The sequence below is a fragment of the Centruroides vittatus genome, unplaced genomic scaffold (assembly GCF_030686945.1).
Source record: "Centruroides vittatus isolate TY-2023 unplaced genomic scaffold, ASM3068694v2 contig_1213, whole genome shotgun sequence".
NCBI classification, from domain to species: Eukaryota; Metazoa; Arthropoda; class Arachnida; order Scorpiones; family Buthidae; genus Centruroides; species Centruroides vittatus.
Window position 1 is genome coordinate 771,529 of NW_027120776.1, and position 18,319 is coordinate 789,847.

The 18,319-nt window shown below is 30.9% G+C and overlaps 1 protein-coding gene across 1 annotated transcript; it reads left to right on the forward strand.

Moving 5' to 3' along the window:
- Positions 1-1,245: 1,245 nt before the first annotated feature.
- LOC136986307 (V-type proton ATPase subunit D-like) lies at positions 1,246-12,658 on the forward strand. Its single transcript, XM_067283807.1, has 7 exons — positions 1,246-1,401; positions 4,760-4,880; positions 6,567-6,717; positions 7,760-7,804; positions 10,358-10,528; positions 10,894-10,972; positions 12,332-12,658. Exons 2-7 carry the CDS (start codon positions 4,857-4,859, stop codon positions 12,471-12,473), a joined length of 612 nt encoding a protein of 203 aa, XP_067139908.1. The 5' UTR covers positions 1,246-1,401; positions 4,760-4,856; the 3' UTR covers positions 12,474-12,658.
- Positions 12,659-18,319: the final 5,661 nt, after the last annotated feature.

An 18,319-nucleotide genomic window follows, 5' to 3' on the forward strand; every position in this document is an offset into this window, starting at 1 on the left:
TTATGAATGAACAAAATGAAATACCAAATAAACTGCTTCCCACAAATCCAACCCCTGGGTTTTCGTCCCGGGAAGTGGAAACGCCAATTTAAAGAGTGTAAAAGTTTAAATTGACGGCCGAAGGGGCTCTGGTACTTATTAAATCTTCAAAAATTAAATTAATTAACGTAACTATTTCATTGGCATAATAAAAAATTCTGGGAATGGAGATTAGTTAAATAAATATGTGGCGATGTAGAATATGAAAGTAAAGTATTCCGTAATGTAGTAAAGTTCGAGAATTTTTACGTTATATTTACGAAACTTTTGTCTACTGTAAGATAAGTAAATTTGGAAAGAAATGATGGAAGGTAACTATGTATGCATTTAAATAAAACTGAAATTATCCGTCTCATAGTCTTCATTACAAAACTTTCGGGAAGACCGGGGGGGACCGCTACGGGCGCTCTTCGTCTTTTAATTTATTTCATAAATATTAATTATTTTATACATAGTGCAGCATATGTATGTCCTGACGGGGAAATACTGTAATTTCTTAACAGTTAGATACAAGTTGTGTTTGATAGTTTCATATAGGAATCTTGGTGCACACTGTACATGTATGCAAAAGAATAAATATGGTATTTGTCACAGCGATGGTTCTGGATGCATTGAAAAAGACTGCACTTAGTATTCAATGGTTTCCCATGTAACCCCGATTTAAATCCCCCGGATTTTTCAATATGGGAGCAACTAAAGATAAAGTTTGTGTTTTCAATGTTTTCAATGCAGAATCTGCAGATTTCTCAAGAGCACATGAAACACGCGATGAAAGGAATTTTTTGAAGTTCAGACGCCATGTTATCGAATAAGTTTATGAAGTCTACAGTAGGCCATTTTTGGAGTTGATAAGAAGATCGTCTAATTTTGGCTAGTGGTTGTTACATCCATAGGTAATTTTCTCAACCGCTGTAATGACAGTTTTGTTTATCTAAATGTCACCTTTAGTTTTAATTTACTTTGTAATATTTTACTTTTTATTTTTTTGCCATTACGAGCGGGTCTTTCCCGACTTTCCCGATCCCGGAGTTCCAGAGAGGTAAGTTGCCACCTTAACTACTCAGCCATCCGGCCATCTCTACGAACTAGTAAAATATATTATGTTATTTATAATGATTAATTAAAATTTTTATATTTTATACTAATTTTAATTAAAACATCATTAATAAGTTTAAATTATTTCAATAACATTTTTAAAATTCGTGTTTTGGTACGAGAGGGCGCTGCATTTGACTTTCGGTCTTGTGATGAAGTAAACACTTCGCGTACATTTAAGAAATTTCGTATAAATTGCTTTAAACCGATCTAAAAACAATCAAAAATGAGCGCAAGAGATAGAATTTCCATATTTCCATCTAGAATGTGAGTATATTAATGTATATTATATATTATAAACTATAAGAAAAGATTTTCTCATAAAAATAAGCCTAATGTAAGTAAAGGTTACTTTTAGGTAAATTGTACGTAAATACGTCATGTGTCATTTAACTAAAAGTAACTTCTACCGTTATTTTATATAGAGTGAAACCTCCATTAAATGGACATTTTTAAAATCCGCAGACCCTTCAACTCTATTATACAGTATAACCTCCGAATAGCGGACACCGTCGTTTGTCCGCTATATAGAGGTTAATCCTAATTGAAGGTCTGGGATTGTAAAAATGTCCGTTAATGCAGGTTTCGCCGTATTTACCTCTAAATAGCAGACAAACTTCGCGGTTTCTGGTGGTGTCTGCTATTCGGAGGTTATACTGTATATGTAATTAAGCATATAAATTTGGTTTGTATGTTGTTTAATATACAGTTATTTATCAATTTATGAAGTTATTGTGTTGCAATAATTAAGAAATAACGGGAAAACCTGAAAATGATTCTTTACTCGTCATCGTTTCCTATTATTAATTTGTTTTGTCGATATTGATAATTGGTTACCTTGTACGTGCATCTAACTTGCATTCGTTATAGAAAAATGATTACTAATTTTGGAAATTCTAGGTTAATTTTATTCGCATAAAATTAAAGTGTTATGTAATGTTCTACTATGTTGTGTTACAAGGATTCTGCTTACTGACGAACTAAAAATTGCTGTATAGGCTAACGGCAATGTGGTGCTAAGTACTGCTATGTTTTTCTATCTTTCTTTCCGCTAGATGTTGAACTACAGATGTGTGCTTCTGGGTCTAGTTATGTGATTCGTCATGCCAAAGCCATACAACACTGACTTAGTCACTGTTATGTATCTACACTGCAGACAACCCAGATCGAATTTCCCCTTGATTTTTGACTCTTTGTTGTTCGCTTTGTCTTCAGTTTCCAGTTGGGCGCTAGCTGTGAGTACGTTCAGACGTGTACTCTTGATATTACCCTTTGTGTAGTAAGTACAAGTATTAGTTATATATATTTAACAAGGTGGTTGTTCCTTTCTATGGTTTTAACAGCACTGACCAGAATTTGACTATAAATCAGATGATCATCTTATGATCTGATTTATACCTGCTATTGGACTATAAACTGGCCTTAAGTGGTGAAAACATTTGCTTGCTGCTGTGAGGTGTGAATCCTTGGAATTCTTTGAGGATGTGATGATGCAGGTCTTATTTCTCATCAACAAAGTCACCAGATGACAATATACATTGATTCAGAACTGTTCAGTTATGACTAATCTATTTGTAATGGACAAACTTGTTGCTGGCTTGTATGGCTCGTAATATGTTGATATCTTTGGTTGTCAAATCAATAAAATGTTTTTGATATGTTAAAATAAATATGTTAATCAGATTATAAAATAGCAAAAATGTCATTCTAAGGTGCAAATTTGATTTGGAATGCTATAATTTTTTTATGGGTCATGATGTATTCCTCAAATTAGCAGTTTGGTTTGCTCCAAATAAGTTACCATTGCGCAAATGAGAAATTTTATAGTTGACTTTAAATGTTACCTTGTGTATGGTGAATATTTGTGATATATAAGATCTGTAAGTGTGTATTATTTCCACGGATTTCCAGTATTGCTGAGTACGGGGTGTTTACTGGCTTGTCTCTCAAAGTATTTGTTTCTGGTTTTGTGGAAAGGATTTACTCTAATGTGTTGTATTGCATGTGGTAGAGCTTTTCCAGGTTTCCCAAGACTTCGACTTCCCTCTGTGTACTTTTTGAGGTTGGTCTCTGTGGAGAGTCGATGTTCTCATGCATTTGTCTTGATTTAGTAGAAACTGCAAGATATTCATATGTATAAATGTCTCATCCTTAAAGCTTTTCCTAATGTCCACTCGTATTTTTTAGCATATCCTTATGTGAAATTGTGTCTTTTTTTTCTGTACCAGGCTTAGTTTCTGAAGTAGTTTAGGAAGTTCAGATGTGTTTCTGCTTGTTTGATTGAAACTATGTAGAGGTAAAGTGCTACAATTTATTCTCGTCTACTTTGAAGCTGTTATGGATTTGTTTGTAATTAAAACTTTTCAGTCTTGTCTTATGTTCATATTGTTTTTTTTCCAGAATTTTATATTTTTTTTTCAGTTTTTCAACAGCTCTCTCTGCTTTTCATTACACATTATATCCATCTCTGCCACAATGTTTTTTGTAGTCCCTATCATTTATAATAATGTTTTTTGGCCGAGCTGTGCATACCGTTTCTGGACATGCACCACTTGTTTTAATGGCCCTGCTGCATCTAGATAATGTTGAAATCTTGGGTCCCAATAGGGCTTCCTTTAAGTGGACCAAACAGAATGAATTAGTCCGAATGGAGCTCAAGATCTAGGGACTCAGTAGGGTGTTCGATTCAGGTATGCACGGCCTTCATATATGATGGTTTTTGGATATGTTTTTTTTGCCCTTTGGCTAGCAATCCTCTTGATTTAAATGATTACTGATAACTGTGGGTTTTCGACTTTTTGTAGGTTGTAGCATTTTTCCTGTGTGATATTATGAGCACTGTTGATTGTTTCACCTTTTCTCATGATAATGTTCCAATAATGGCTCTTGATAATCCCAAAAAACTGTAAGCATCAATTTTCCAGCTGGCAGTTGACCTTTGAACTTTTTCCATGTCGGTGATTGGGGATGTTTCCATTGCATACTCTGTCATGTCATTTACCCTCAGCTCGTAATGACGAATCCATGTCTTGTCACTGGTAATGATTCTTTGCAATAAACTTTTCCTTTCTTTAGAGTATTGGTCTAAATGTCATTTGCAGATGTCCAAATGCTTCTGTTTGTGCTCATCCGTGAGTTCTTTCAGTACCCATCTTTTGCACACTTTTTTTGAAACCCAAGTTGGTTGTGGATTATTGTATAGGCAGAGCCATGACTGATATGCAAATGGTTTGCAACATCAACAACTGTCAAACGTCTATCCGCCAGAATCAGTTTACGTGCACACCCAATAGTGTCATCATTCGTGGCCATGGATGTAGTCCAAAAGTAGCTCGATAATTTTGGCCGGTCATCTGTTTCTATTCATTAAAAACTTCACCATGCGTAATACAACCATGAAAGTAAAGTTTATTTAAAATAAAATTAAAAAAATGTTTTTTTATTTTTGAGAATTTAAATAATGTTAATCCATCATCCCTGCCATACTTCATTTTGCTTCTCTGTATTTACTAAGACGTATTTTATTCACACAAGTTTGATTAGACTTTCAATGGAGCCTGATCAAACTCATATGAATAAAAGGTGTGAGAAATGATTTATTATTATTTTCTATTTTTTATTGTAGGGCTTTAACTCTCATTGAAAGGTCGGACTGATAAGGTGCTCAGAAAGGCCACAGCTTGCTGAAGAAGAAAGCCGATGCTTTGCAGTTTCGTTTCAGAATGATAATGAAACAAATTGTTGAGGTTCGTAACTTTCTTAAATATTTGTTATATATTACATACTTTGTGAAATCTCACCAATCAAATGATTATTTATTCAGTTATGCTTTCAGCCATTCTGTGGTCGTCTTCTGCTTGCAAAGACTTGTTACCATATGAGACCTTTGTCATGTATGGTAACAAGTCTGGTTTCTTCTTCAGGGAGTCTGTGACCACTCTTGTATCTCTGCATCTACGGTAAACCTGCAACCTTTCAAGTGCTTCTTCTATTCACCAAATGTATCCAAGTTGCATGGTAAAGGTCCAGATCGTAGGATGAAATTCTGCAACGACTCCAAACAACAATCAAGAATAAGCGCCATACTTGATGTCAGATGATGTGATTTTGTATAACAATGCAAGATTGCACACTGCTAATGTGACTCGTGACAAGTTTAAGACTTCAAATGGAAAATTTTACAGCATACACTTTACAATCCAGACCTTTCATCATGCAACTTTCATGTGTTTAGTAAAGAAATACCTGAAAGGTTGCAAGTTTGTCTTGGATGCAGAGGTCAGGAGTAATCACAGACTTCCTGAAGTAGGAATTAAAGGGCTTTTATGAGAAATTGCAATGTTTGTTGCTCAATTGGGACAAATGCCTCAATGCTGGTGGCCATTACTTTTAGCTTACAAGTATCAGTTTGCAAATGAACCACATTGGCTCACTTTTATTTGATTTTGTTCTAGTTCTAATATAATGAATGTACAGATAATTTTATTATTACTCAAGTTATGTAAAAATGTATAGAAATAGTACAAAACATATCCATTAATTCTCAATTGAATTCCATACAAAAAAGTTTTCTGGTTGCAAAAATATACAAAGTAGAAAAAGTATTTCATAAATCATTAATAAAACACAATAATATTCTACAAAAACATGTAAAAGAAGAATTTGGTGAAGAAATTTTATTAACAATAGAGTCAAAAACTTATAGTGGTTTACTAATTACATTGGTATGTTATTCAATGGTTAATTCAAAACTGTTAGAATAAATCTCATAGATGTGAAATCGGATATCAGGTTTATTAACAATGAACTCATTTTATACAATATTATCATTACAACTAATGAAAATTGCTGTACAGTTACTATGTTAAAAATGTTTATTTTAAATTGTACAGTACATATAAAGTCCAAACGTCTTACTGTTTTGGAATATCTTTAGTAAATATGAAATTCTGTAGTAAATATTATCAGTATTATAGTGGAATATAGCAAATATTCAAGGTTAAGTTGTAAGTTATACTTACAAGCTCTGTGTATATTACACTACATAATAGTCAAAAACATTGCAAAAATATTGCATATGTATAAGTATGTATGTACTGAGTTTATAAAAATAAATTGTTTAAGTACTGTATATGGGCCACAACAAGGGTATAGAAGAGCTGCAGTTTGGCACTGTGGGTATATAGTTTACACGGTTTAAGATATAATCAGAAAGAAATGATTTGATTAGTAATTAAAGTACATTAAATTTAGCAAAAGCACTTTGACTGCATAGGTTAGATATGTGTTTTATGATGAAAGATGATTTTTCACATGTTTAAATTATGTAGATTTTGAATTTGTAAGAATTTGTAAACATTTTATTATTGCATTATAATTAATTTATGCATACTTTCATTTTATTGATAAATTCAAATATTTCAATCTTATAGACAAAAATGCTTATGGGTGAAACCATGAAGTTGGCAGTTTTTACATTGGCGGAAGCAAAATTTGCTGCTCAGGCAGATTTCAATCATATCGTGTTACAAAATGTTACTAAAGCTCAAATTAAAGTTCGAGGAACGAAAGAAAATGTTGCAGGTTTGTAATACCGAAGAATATATTATAGATTATTTTATATGTTAATTATTTATATTGTTTAATTATTATTATTTAGAGATTACTAACCTTTTAAATCCTAAAATTCATTATATTTAGTAAGCTTTTAAAAAGCCAAAAATCTTATCATCAGATTAACAACTGAAAACATATTGGGGTATTCACAAAGAGGAACTTTTCTTGCTATAATGCCATTTATACCTTTTATAAAAATCATAAAAGCATTGCTCGTTTTTGTTGTTACAGGTTCTGTGACAAAAGTTGTCTTGGAACAACATTCACCAACTGTCAAAATCTATAACAGATAAATCAGTTGTCATTCTAAATTATAATCTACAAAAATAGCTGAAAGTATTCTTCCTAAAAACAAAGATAACACCAATAAATAAAGATAAAAAAAACAAATAAAATGATCCTAAACTTTTTTGTTAACAATCTTAAAAAGTTTGAAGATTTCATAATTTTTTGTACTTCTGAGTATCAGTTTGCATACTTTAGATCTTTATTTAAATATCTACCTTGTAGTAATATCTAAGAATGTCATTAACAGTTTTCCAATGACTGTCAGAATACTAATTATTCCATAGTGTTATTGCTGTAATTAATTTTAGTGAAGATGAATTCTTTGTTTCTTTCATGTTAAAGCAACCGTCAGATTTCAGTGTGCGTGCTTACGGTTCACATATTTTGTTGAAAGCAATTTGAAAAGCAAGGAAAGCTCCTTATTGTGATTATTCTTACTATAAATATTAATTTAGTACTTATTAAGGTTACCAAATGAACTTTTACATTCAACTTACTTTAAAATGTTTAAAAATATAGATTTTTCTATACCGTATTGTGTTAAAGATGTCTAGGCATAAAATTTAGAAGAGCAAATTAAATCCTGTAATTTATTTTATATAAAATGAATCTTTTTCCCCCCTCGTATCTGCAGCTAAATTAAAAAATGGAGATAGTTTAAAACAATTAAAAGAAAAAGAATTAATATGTATTTAATAGTTAATAGTAAAATATTTTACAGGTGTCATTATTCCTGTATTTGAAAGTTACCGGGATGGAGTAGACAGTAAGTACAATAAAAACATATAATATCTATTTTTATTTCTTTGTTTTGTTTCATATTACATTGCCTTAATTATATTAATATTAATTAAATACAATGTTTTTTCCCAGTCGTTCTGCCATTTTTCATTCTATATCACATCGTTGCAATCCTCCTTCTACCCATTATGCAAGTGGCTGAAATTTATGGGACCACTTCACACACAATAATGAGTTACCTTGCTCGTTATTTTGACAATTAATTAATCACCTCACAGATTTGTTAACTGTATTCTGTTGATGCTCACAAATCTGAGAAACTTTTATTTGGAGTACGTTTGGTTACCGAAGCCAGAAAAGTAGCCTTTCTTACCTACTTTCCTGACTTGGTGCCAGGAAAATTTCACATGTATTCTGGAAAGTGTACTCACACTTTTATTACTAACAAAATGAAACCAAAAGTTAGTGTTTTGTTGGGCTGCAGTTTGAAAAAATTGTAGAATTGTAGATCTATAAATTCACATTGTCATCTATCTGTCTGTCCTTCCTTAATCTCGAGAGCGGAGTTAGATAGATGAAAGTTGAGACCACACATAGAAAGCTTAGAGGCAGGAGGATCAGATTAACTATATAAAAACTTCCGGTGCAAATTGGAAATCGTGTTATTTCAGTTAAAAAATTTTTTCCTGAACAGAGTTTGATAGATGACCGGCATGGCTCTATTGCTAACAGGAAAAGCATGTACAGGGGTAAGACACTAAAACATTGAGAACAAAAAATTGCAGCCTGGCATTGTGACAATGTCACAATAAATAATTGCTTGTTTTCTCTTTTTTTTTCATAAAACATTACAGTAGGCATTATTACATAACCTTGTAACAGGTTTTCATAGCTGATAAATCACGCGTTTTTCATTGGAAACAGTTGTTAGCATATTGTTGTTCAAATAACAGTATGTAGTTAACATTTTTAGCACTAATTAGTTGTTTTTATTTTTACTGGATGGAACTGGCTAATCTTTTGTTTTGCTACTGCTATAAAATGTCAGCATCACTCTATAAATTGCATTAATTTTTAAAAATACTTGAATATGAATAATTTGTTTGGTTTGTTTATATTTTCAGTGTGTCGTACCTATTTCAGATACAAAATTCTCTAAAATAAATATAATTGAACAGAAAATTATATTCTCTGTGGAAATTGTATTGCGAGATCTTTTCTTATAAATAAATAAGTGAAAAATTGAACATCTGTAATTTAAGTTTATGAAACATAAGTAGCTCGTTCTTGTCTATATTTGTAAAAATATGTAACTTTAATAAATTTCATGTTTATTTCCAGAATGAAAATTGACACATCAAAAGCAATACTAAGTTTATTGCATGAACAATCTTCCCTCGATGGTTTATTATTATTTGCTAACTTTTATATTCTTTATAAAAAAATAATTGCCTTGTTGCGAGCAAAGAACTTCAAAGTCTAAAACACACAATCATATTAAATGCATAGATTTATAATTACAACAAGAATTTACAAGAAAATAAATTTTGAACTGATTTTTGTTGCACTCTTTTATCACATTAGGCTATGCAACACATTTCCATAATGTGTTGAGGACTGGATGCCTATGGAAGATACACATGGAAATATTTGCCATTCTGAATACCCACACAAACAACCACTGGACAGTATTATGATCAGTGGGAGTGTTAGTTCACGAGGCATATGATTTATTGCTCATTTATCTCGCCAATTACTGGTTTATTTCGCCAGTGATGTTGCAACATGGTGAATTTGCACTATTTTGTGAAAATCCTGATTAAATATAAATAATGAGAGAGTAGAAAGTCTTTGTATTTACTATAAATCAAACTTTTCTTGCTTACTGTATAGTTGTTTTCATTCAAATTTCTAATGAATTAAATAATCCTCAGCTTTTACACATTAGAAGCAATAGAGCATGTTTAATAATAGTATTTTTGACAAAAATGGTTTCCATTTACATTATTTTAATAAATTCAATGTATGTGCACCACATACTTTCCACTTGCAATATATCATCTTTCAGAACTCTTAAATCTCTTCACAAAACCTAGTTTGAGAAACATAGATCTACACGAAGTGTAATTATATTCCTTAAGATATGTCTTTTCCAAGTGTCTTTAAGTCTCTGATGTTTCTATCAGATCTGTACAGTACATACTGACGATATATTATAACAGGCATGGGCAAATGCGGCTCTTGCTGAAAGTGCTATCCTTCCCAGCCTTACCATACTATCCACCATGACAGTACAGAACTGTGGCTCCCATGCATTTTGCAAAACCTACATTTTGGCTCCCACTGAACTCTTGCTTGCCCACCTCTGTATTATACGCTTCAGCAAATGTGTATATAATCTGATAGATTCAAGTAATCCAATTTTAAAATGTATTCTTTTTGAGAATTAATTTTTATAACAAAGTTTTTGCAAAATACAATTTAGAAAGTATACCGAAATATTTTATATTAATAATTTAATAAATACAAAGATTCTAATTTATTTAAAAATTAACAATTTGTTATTTAAATTATACAGCTTATGAATTGGCTGGATTAGCAAGAGGAGGACAGCAATTAGCTAAACTGAAGAAGAATTACGGAAACGCAATTGAATTATTAGTCAAATTAGCATCTTTACAGACATCTTTTATTATTTTAGACGATGTTATTAGAACAACAAATCGCAGAGTAAACGCTATAGAACATGGTAAGTTTGAGCCATTGTTACGATATTTTCAAACTTTTCAGGGATTGAAGCCATCTTTTATTAAATTTAGAAACATTTTTGAGTGTTTTGATTTATTCTTGGCTATGCTAAATTATTTTATTACTATCTCTGGTAATAATTACAGCAGTAGCATTAAAAGACAATAAAGAATGATTTAATGTAAACGAGAATGAACTGAATGATTCAGAAATGTTTCTAAAGTAGATTTTGTTCCTAAAAATTTTCTGAATTTATTTTACAACAGTGGTAGAATTATTTCCAAATACATTATTAATGTGATATTTAATTCTTTTTATAAAACAATAAACTTATTAAACTGAAAAAATTTACTATTTCATTTACAGTTATCATTCCAAAAATAGAACGTACACTTGCGTACATAACTTCAGAATTGGATGAAAGAGAAAGAGAAGAATTTTACAGGTTTGTTGTTGGCAATTCTTTCCTGACATTCATCTTTATTTAATATTTAATTTATTCATAATTATTAGATTTATCGAGAGATTGTGCCCAATGCCTGCCTCTAGGCAAACTTACTCAATATTTAACTATTATTAGAAGCCATGTTGTAGCATGATATAATCGTTCAGCCTTAAGGCTCAGGTTACTTGGACATTTATATTTATTAAGATTATTATACCCCTTAAACTGCATACGGTTTCCTGTCTACGAGTCTTATTAAGAAGATATCAAGTAATGAATCATAAATTTTTCACACAATAATTGGAGCCTAACCTCTAGGCAATAAATCTTTCTAATAATAAAATCTAAAATCTGTTTTAATAAAGACGATCTTACAAAACATCAAATATCATTTTTTGTAAATAATAATGATGCTGCAAATAAATAACTTTTATAAATGAGTAAGTAAACAAAAATTGATGAAGAAAATAAAATTAAGAGATGAGGGCTTATAATGAGAAGGAATGACAATCAACTCTTTAAACAAGTTTTTAAATGGAATCCTTCTGGGTAAAAAGAAAGAAATGGCAGATCAAAACATACTTGTAAGAGGTTAGTCTGTAAAGAACTGATAAACTGAAACTTCAGTTGGACAACATTGATAAAAGTAAATAAGAAATAGAATTAACTAGCAAAGTTTTGCCGTTAGTTTTATTTTGAATAATACAAAGAGGATGAGTTGATATATAGGTATATGCCAATTACCGACGAATCGTGTGACAGAGGTCTCATAAGATCATAATGACGCTGAAAAATTCTTAATTGCCTTTACCTTTTCTTTGTTTAGATGCACAAATACTTATCAGTGCATACAGGCTATATCTAACACTGCATTGTGCTAGATGTAGCCTGTACGAATAGTTGATTATACCATGTAAGATTTGTGTAAGTATTCTCTGATATTTACTTAACTCAAAATGTATTTTCATTATTAAATAGTGCGTACCTGTATTATGCATTTGCGTCAAAAATATTTACAGAAGCCAATATGAAATTTTATAAAATCATGTTAGAATAATATCAACCAAATTATATCTTTTCTATATTATTTAGCTTATAGTAAAATTGGTTTCCAAGAACCTATTGATGATGATAAGTGAGAACTCGCTATATGCAATAATTGTTTAATGTAAGATAATATTTGAGCTACTGAAAGTGGAGAAAAATATCTCCAAAAACATTTTAGAATAGAAGTTATTAGATAACAGTAATTAAAAAATTTATGTTGTTATATTTAAACTAAAAATTTTATATTCAGTTTTCTATATATGTATAAGAAAATATATATATTTTTAATATTTAATTTATATTATTACATAGGCTAAAGAAAGTCCAACAGAAGAAGAAAGAACAGAAGGAAAAAGCTGAAAAGAGAAAATTGGAACTAAAGGCTAAGGGAGTTGATGTGGACAGTGTTCCAAATTTAATAGAGGATGCTGAAGATGAAGATATTCTCTTCTAATTAATCTAGAAATTAAAAAGTCATAATTAATTCTATATAATTTTAAACGTTTGCGTAAAAATATATAATATACAGGTTATATCAGTTCAACCGTTACAAACTTTCTGGAGAGATAGAGTACACCTAGACGATGGGAAATCACATAGCAATGCATGGTCGGAAACACTTTCCCGGCGTGGTAGTGACAACACAAAACATGAGAAAGGAAGGACACGAACAGGGTGAGAAAACATGTTTATTATTCTTATGTACAGCAAAAATGCTGGGACGTCTTTGGCTGGTGTAGCTGACATCTATCACATACACCAGCCAAAGACGTCCCAGCATTTTTTTGTACAAAATAATAAACATGTTTTCTCACCCTGTTCGTGTCCTTCCTTTCTCATGTTTTGTGTTGTCACTACCACGCCGGGAAAGTGTTTCCGACCATGCATTGCTGTAATTTCCCATCGTCTAGGTGTACTCTCTCTCTCCTGAAAGTTTGTAACTGCTGTACTGATTGATACACTTCCTGTGTGTATATATATATATATAAGTATTGAAGGAGTATTTAGAAAATATAAATGTTTACAATCAGATGCAGTACATGTTTAAACATTGTATATTTATATATAATACATTTGTTGAATATTCTAGTAAATATAAGAGATTTGATAGTTTATCAAAGATAACCAGAAATATTATTTAAGTCTTCAGAGTTAAAGTTCAGCAGTGCCATTCTAGAATTGCAAAACTGTTTCAGCTACATATTTTTTATAATAATTTAAATATCATTTATTTAGAGTGATTCTGAATAAAGTTTTAAGACTTTCTAAGTGCATTTACTCTATATTTACCGCTAATGTTATTTTATTCTAAATTAAAACATGTTCAACAAATCATTCTTGTTGTAGAATTGTTTTTTCTGTCATCTGTTTAAATTAAAAATAATAATTCTACTTCACAAAACTGATTAAATACATCTGTTTTTATTTCAGAATCACATAATTTGTCTAAGATAAAACTTCTTTCCATAACGGATATGCGCGTATCAATGCAAAACGTTTTAAAAATGAAATATTACTAATCATATAATAAAATCTTCTAAAGTCTGTTAAGTTACTTAGTTAATAATTAAATTGTTGGTTAATGTATCAGTTTTCTTAAACTTTTATTCTGTTAATTGCATGGCGTACAGAGTAACGATATCCTGTAAGCTGCGTGATGCAGTAGAGTAAAATTTTATGCAGATTATTTTGCATATTTCCTTAACATCAAAGTAAAACACACTAAGACACATGCTTTCATTTTTATTACAGCTATTTTCAAGCACTTTATCACTTGAAAAGTCTCAATAAAGATGGAAATGCTTGCATCGTAGCAAATTTTTATTTTTTCATGCTCTTTAATTTCACTCTATTTAAAACTTTGTCATCACTCGCTCGATTTTAGATCGTAACAAAAGTATTGTTACCATTAACGACAGTAAATCTGATTTTTTAACTTTTTATACAGTATTTTACCGGAAACAGGTAAATCTAGTACTTATCGTTACTACGAACGTGCATATTTGATGGAAAAAAATTATTACATTGCTTACTAAAGATTTTTGAAATAAGTTTCATGCTAGATTGAACTGAATTTATTCAAAATCTTCCTTACCGATGAAAATATTTTGTTTTGAATAAGTTTTTTTACAAGGTAAATGCACTCGGAGGAGTTTTTTGAAAACAAAACATTAAGAATATTCAAAATTTACTTCGAATCACTCTATATAAATGTTTAAAAGTTATAATAAATAAGAAATAGTTTACTTTATAAAGTTTATTTGCATGAACGTAAGTTGCCTATTCGATAATTACTACACAAGGAATCAAAATTAAGGAGAGAAGTGCGAATAAATTAAATATACTTGATATTTTTAACAGTTGAAATTAATAATCTGCGTTTTTTGTTTTTCAAAAATTTAACCACGAATGTGCACGTTAGGAGAACATCACCGTTTCTCGATAAATGTTGGATTATTAAAAGTACGTACATTCCAAGTCATTTTGTACTCATTTTTCTTGTATATTTTTTAAAAATATTATTAAGAGCAATTAATAATGATGATGTAGTTATGTAATTATATGAAATAGTTGACAATCTAGATGATTAAAAATTGTTTGTGGAGTTTAAAATTGTTTTATTTCCAGATTGGACTCTGTTTAATGTTCATTGATGGTCAGAGATTTTAAAATTTGACTTTTAAATGGTACTTATGTTGTGTTATTTAGAAAATAAGCAAACTTTCTCTTATGAAACATCTGTTAAAAGATGCAATATTTGAATGGTGGTCATTCTCTATCACAAAGATTGATTCCTTTCTCGAGTTTTTTATTTTATTTCTAAACTCTTCTCCTGCATATAATAATAATAGGGTCTGGGTTCAACCTAGTTCGCAACATAAGGTGAGATTTAATTCACTGTTTTGGTCCCGTCGGAAATTTTTCTTAGTTTGATCCGGATACATTCTTGATTTGGAATAATCATATAACTCTCTCATTTAATAGCTCTAGGATCCACTCATAAGCAATTGGGTTGGATAAACTTTGATTCCTCAGAAGAGCCTCTACCACGGACTCGAGATCACTTGCCTGCGAGGACTTTCCTTGATACAGATGTGTGAACGAACCGAGAAGATAATTAAGTTTAATGCGAGCATCTAGATACGGTAAATTGAAATTTCCGTTTGGTTATTCTGAAAATTTTGCCATTAACATCCAATTATTTTGCACGAATTGTGAATCAGCATACAATTCAAACCAGTGTCTAATGATAAAATTGCCTTATATTATGCTTATGATCTTCTTTGTCAGTTTGATCAGGATTGTAAATGAGGAATTCATTTCTAAATGGATCATCCATTTATATTTGAAATATGATTTACAAGAGGTCCCTGTTTAAGCATTGTTTTATTCATTCCACCTAGAATGAATTCAAAGTTAGGTTTAAATTTACAATAACCATTACATATGTCTCGTGGTAGCCATCTTTGTAAACTGATCCTACCTCTTATAGACTAAATTTTGGCATTTTCGGAACTGTTTAAACAGTCTAGAAAGGTGATTATAATTTACTCAACTAGCCATTTTTATGAATTATTTAAATGGCAAAGTTTCAGAATTGCTCAAATTAAATCTATAGTGAAATGCAGGAACACTGTTAGACCCGAAAAGGCGGCAAGACAACTCTACAGTCTCGAAGCTCGAGACGGACTCTTCGCCTTCTCTCCCTTACATAATAAACAAAGACCAGTCGGTCCACAAAGTCCAGCTCTAAGAAGATATGTTGCCTTCTGCAGGTCTTCTCAGACAATCCCTTCCTCTATAAACAACCTCCGACAGCATTATGTAGGAGTAAAGCATCGTGTTATGTTAAATATTCTTGATCTGTATGAAACAAAGGCTCTATGATTAATTGGCAGCTAGGATAATGATGATGTAGGATCTAGAGAAGAATTGAGACTTTATTAATTGTTATCTACATCCATATGCTTTTACAAATACTGTATATTTAATTACTAAATTGCACACACAGGAACTTCGTGATCACTCTGTATGCTTCAGCCATTAATTTCAGTACATTTTGAATATAATTTTACCAAACTATATTCAAAAATATATTGAAATTAATTGCATACAGAGTGATTATGAAGTTCCTTCTTGTGTTATAGTACGAAGTTATCCACGTTCTTCCCTCTATTCTCTATACAGAATTGAGTTTCTTTCCCTCGTAGTCTGTTTGCCTTTCTTCATATTGATGGTCAGAAGTCACTAAAGCAGTCTATAACAGCACCCGACGAATTTGTCCTCGAGATATTCATCGACTGGGAGATTTGGGAAACAATATAATGCATAAGTACTTTGCGAATGTTCTGTAATTTTGAGAAACGCACGAACAATATGCATCAATTTAAGGGAAAATATGTATACAATATTCATGTGTTTCAGAAAATTGTTTGTTGTGTATTTGGCCGGGTTTGTAATTGGGATGAGGCTCAACATATCTAAGATAAGACCATTCGCAAAAGATTCCTGGGGTTCTTCACCACCCAAAATTCAATTTTTGGTTCTAGAGCAGTACATGGACTCCTTAACTGCTCTGCCCATCAGATCAATAACATCCTGAATTAGAATTTATTTTCTCTTTCAACTCCATCAGAATTCCTTAAATCTATTAATATTATCCTTATAGTAGTCCTGAATTAAAATCCTTGCAGATTTTTCAATAGCCTAACTCAAAATTCTTTAATTTCTCATGATAAATCTAAAGTTAAAATCCTATATTTCTGTTTTCTTTTCTAGTTTGAAATCTCTCACATTATCCTGATTCAAAGCTTTTACTTTCTTTCATTATTTAAAATTTACAAATTTCCTTAATTTTCCTGCATTACCTCATAAGACAAGTTTCGGCGTTATATCGAGGGGCGCTAAAACGGGGTAGCGCCGTAAATTTGTATTCTTCTTCCGTTTTCTTGTCATTTTTTTTGTGTAGAAAATAAAACGGGGCCAGCCATTTTTATGACTCAAATGCTGGGAAATTTAAATCAGGAGAGAGATAAAGGAGGGGAGGAGTTTATTCACGTGATACAAAAAGGCGATAGAAGACAATTTAACACAAGCAAAAATGAACGTCAAGTTGCTGAATGTCAGTCCAGTTCGAAGCGATGATTCAAGCAACCTCACAGGTAGCTACGGTTCTGTAAGTGTACTTACTTATTTATAATTAGACTTACCAAAATAATTATTCAATTATAATTAAGTATTTTAATTAATTAACTAATTAACGCCTCACATAATTGCTAATTTCTCTAAAAATTTGCCCTAAAAGCTAGTTTTTTTGGCCCTAAAAACAGGTTGAAGTGTGCGGTTTTTTTTTCTCAAATTCGCCTAAAAATATGCAAAAAAATTGAGTTTTTTTTTTCTTTTTGGCAGTTAAACTTTAACATTTAAAAATTTTTAAGATTAAAATTATCATTTATTATCATTTAAAGATAATTTTTATATTCTCTTCCTTAATATAAAACTCAGACAACCTGTTGATAAGAGGTTATTCTGATTTGCACTTTAACCTGTTTTTCTGAAAAAAAAAGGTTAGGAATTAATTAATTTTGATGGATTTATAAGCAGAATTAGGGAATTTTTTTGAAGTATTCTCCCTCGATTTATGTAGAAAAGTACGTTTTCTTGCCATATTAAATGTATTTTTCTTGTATTTACATTTTTCACAATAGTTATCTTGCGTACAAAATGCCCATTGTAAATAGCTTTATCGTGAAAATAACTGTAAATCTCCCTATTAAATAACTGTATCTTGTTTATAAAGATGTGTTTGTTTAAATGGATTCTTCAAAAGATATCGTTTGTTTACAAAATAGTCACTAAAATATATTTTATTCATTAAAAATCCCCAAAATTGTTTGAAAATTGCGTATAATTTCCTCAAAATACACCGTTATTTACAAAAAAGTTTCCCTCAAAATATCCTTTTACTTGCAGAAAATTCCCAAAAATCGTGGTGGGTTCGGTCCCGCATGGGTAATAGAAATCTTCCACAAACGTGGGTATAAACCACGTTTGTTGGTGCCGATGGATTTGGACTCGAAACCTCTTTAGAAATAACGACACGTTTTGGGGAAAATTCCCCAAAAGTACCCGGTAATTAACGGAAAAATTCCCCAAACCTATCGTTATTTATAAAAAAATTTTCCTAAAATGAACGTTATTTATTAGAAAAATTTCCCGGAAATGTCTGGTAACGGAAAATTCCCTAAAATGCATTACTTTTTAAAGAAATTACTCCAAAAGTATCATTTTTCTTCATTT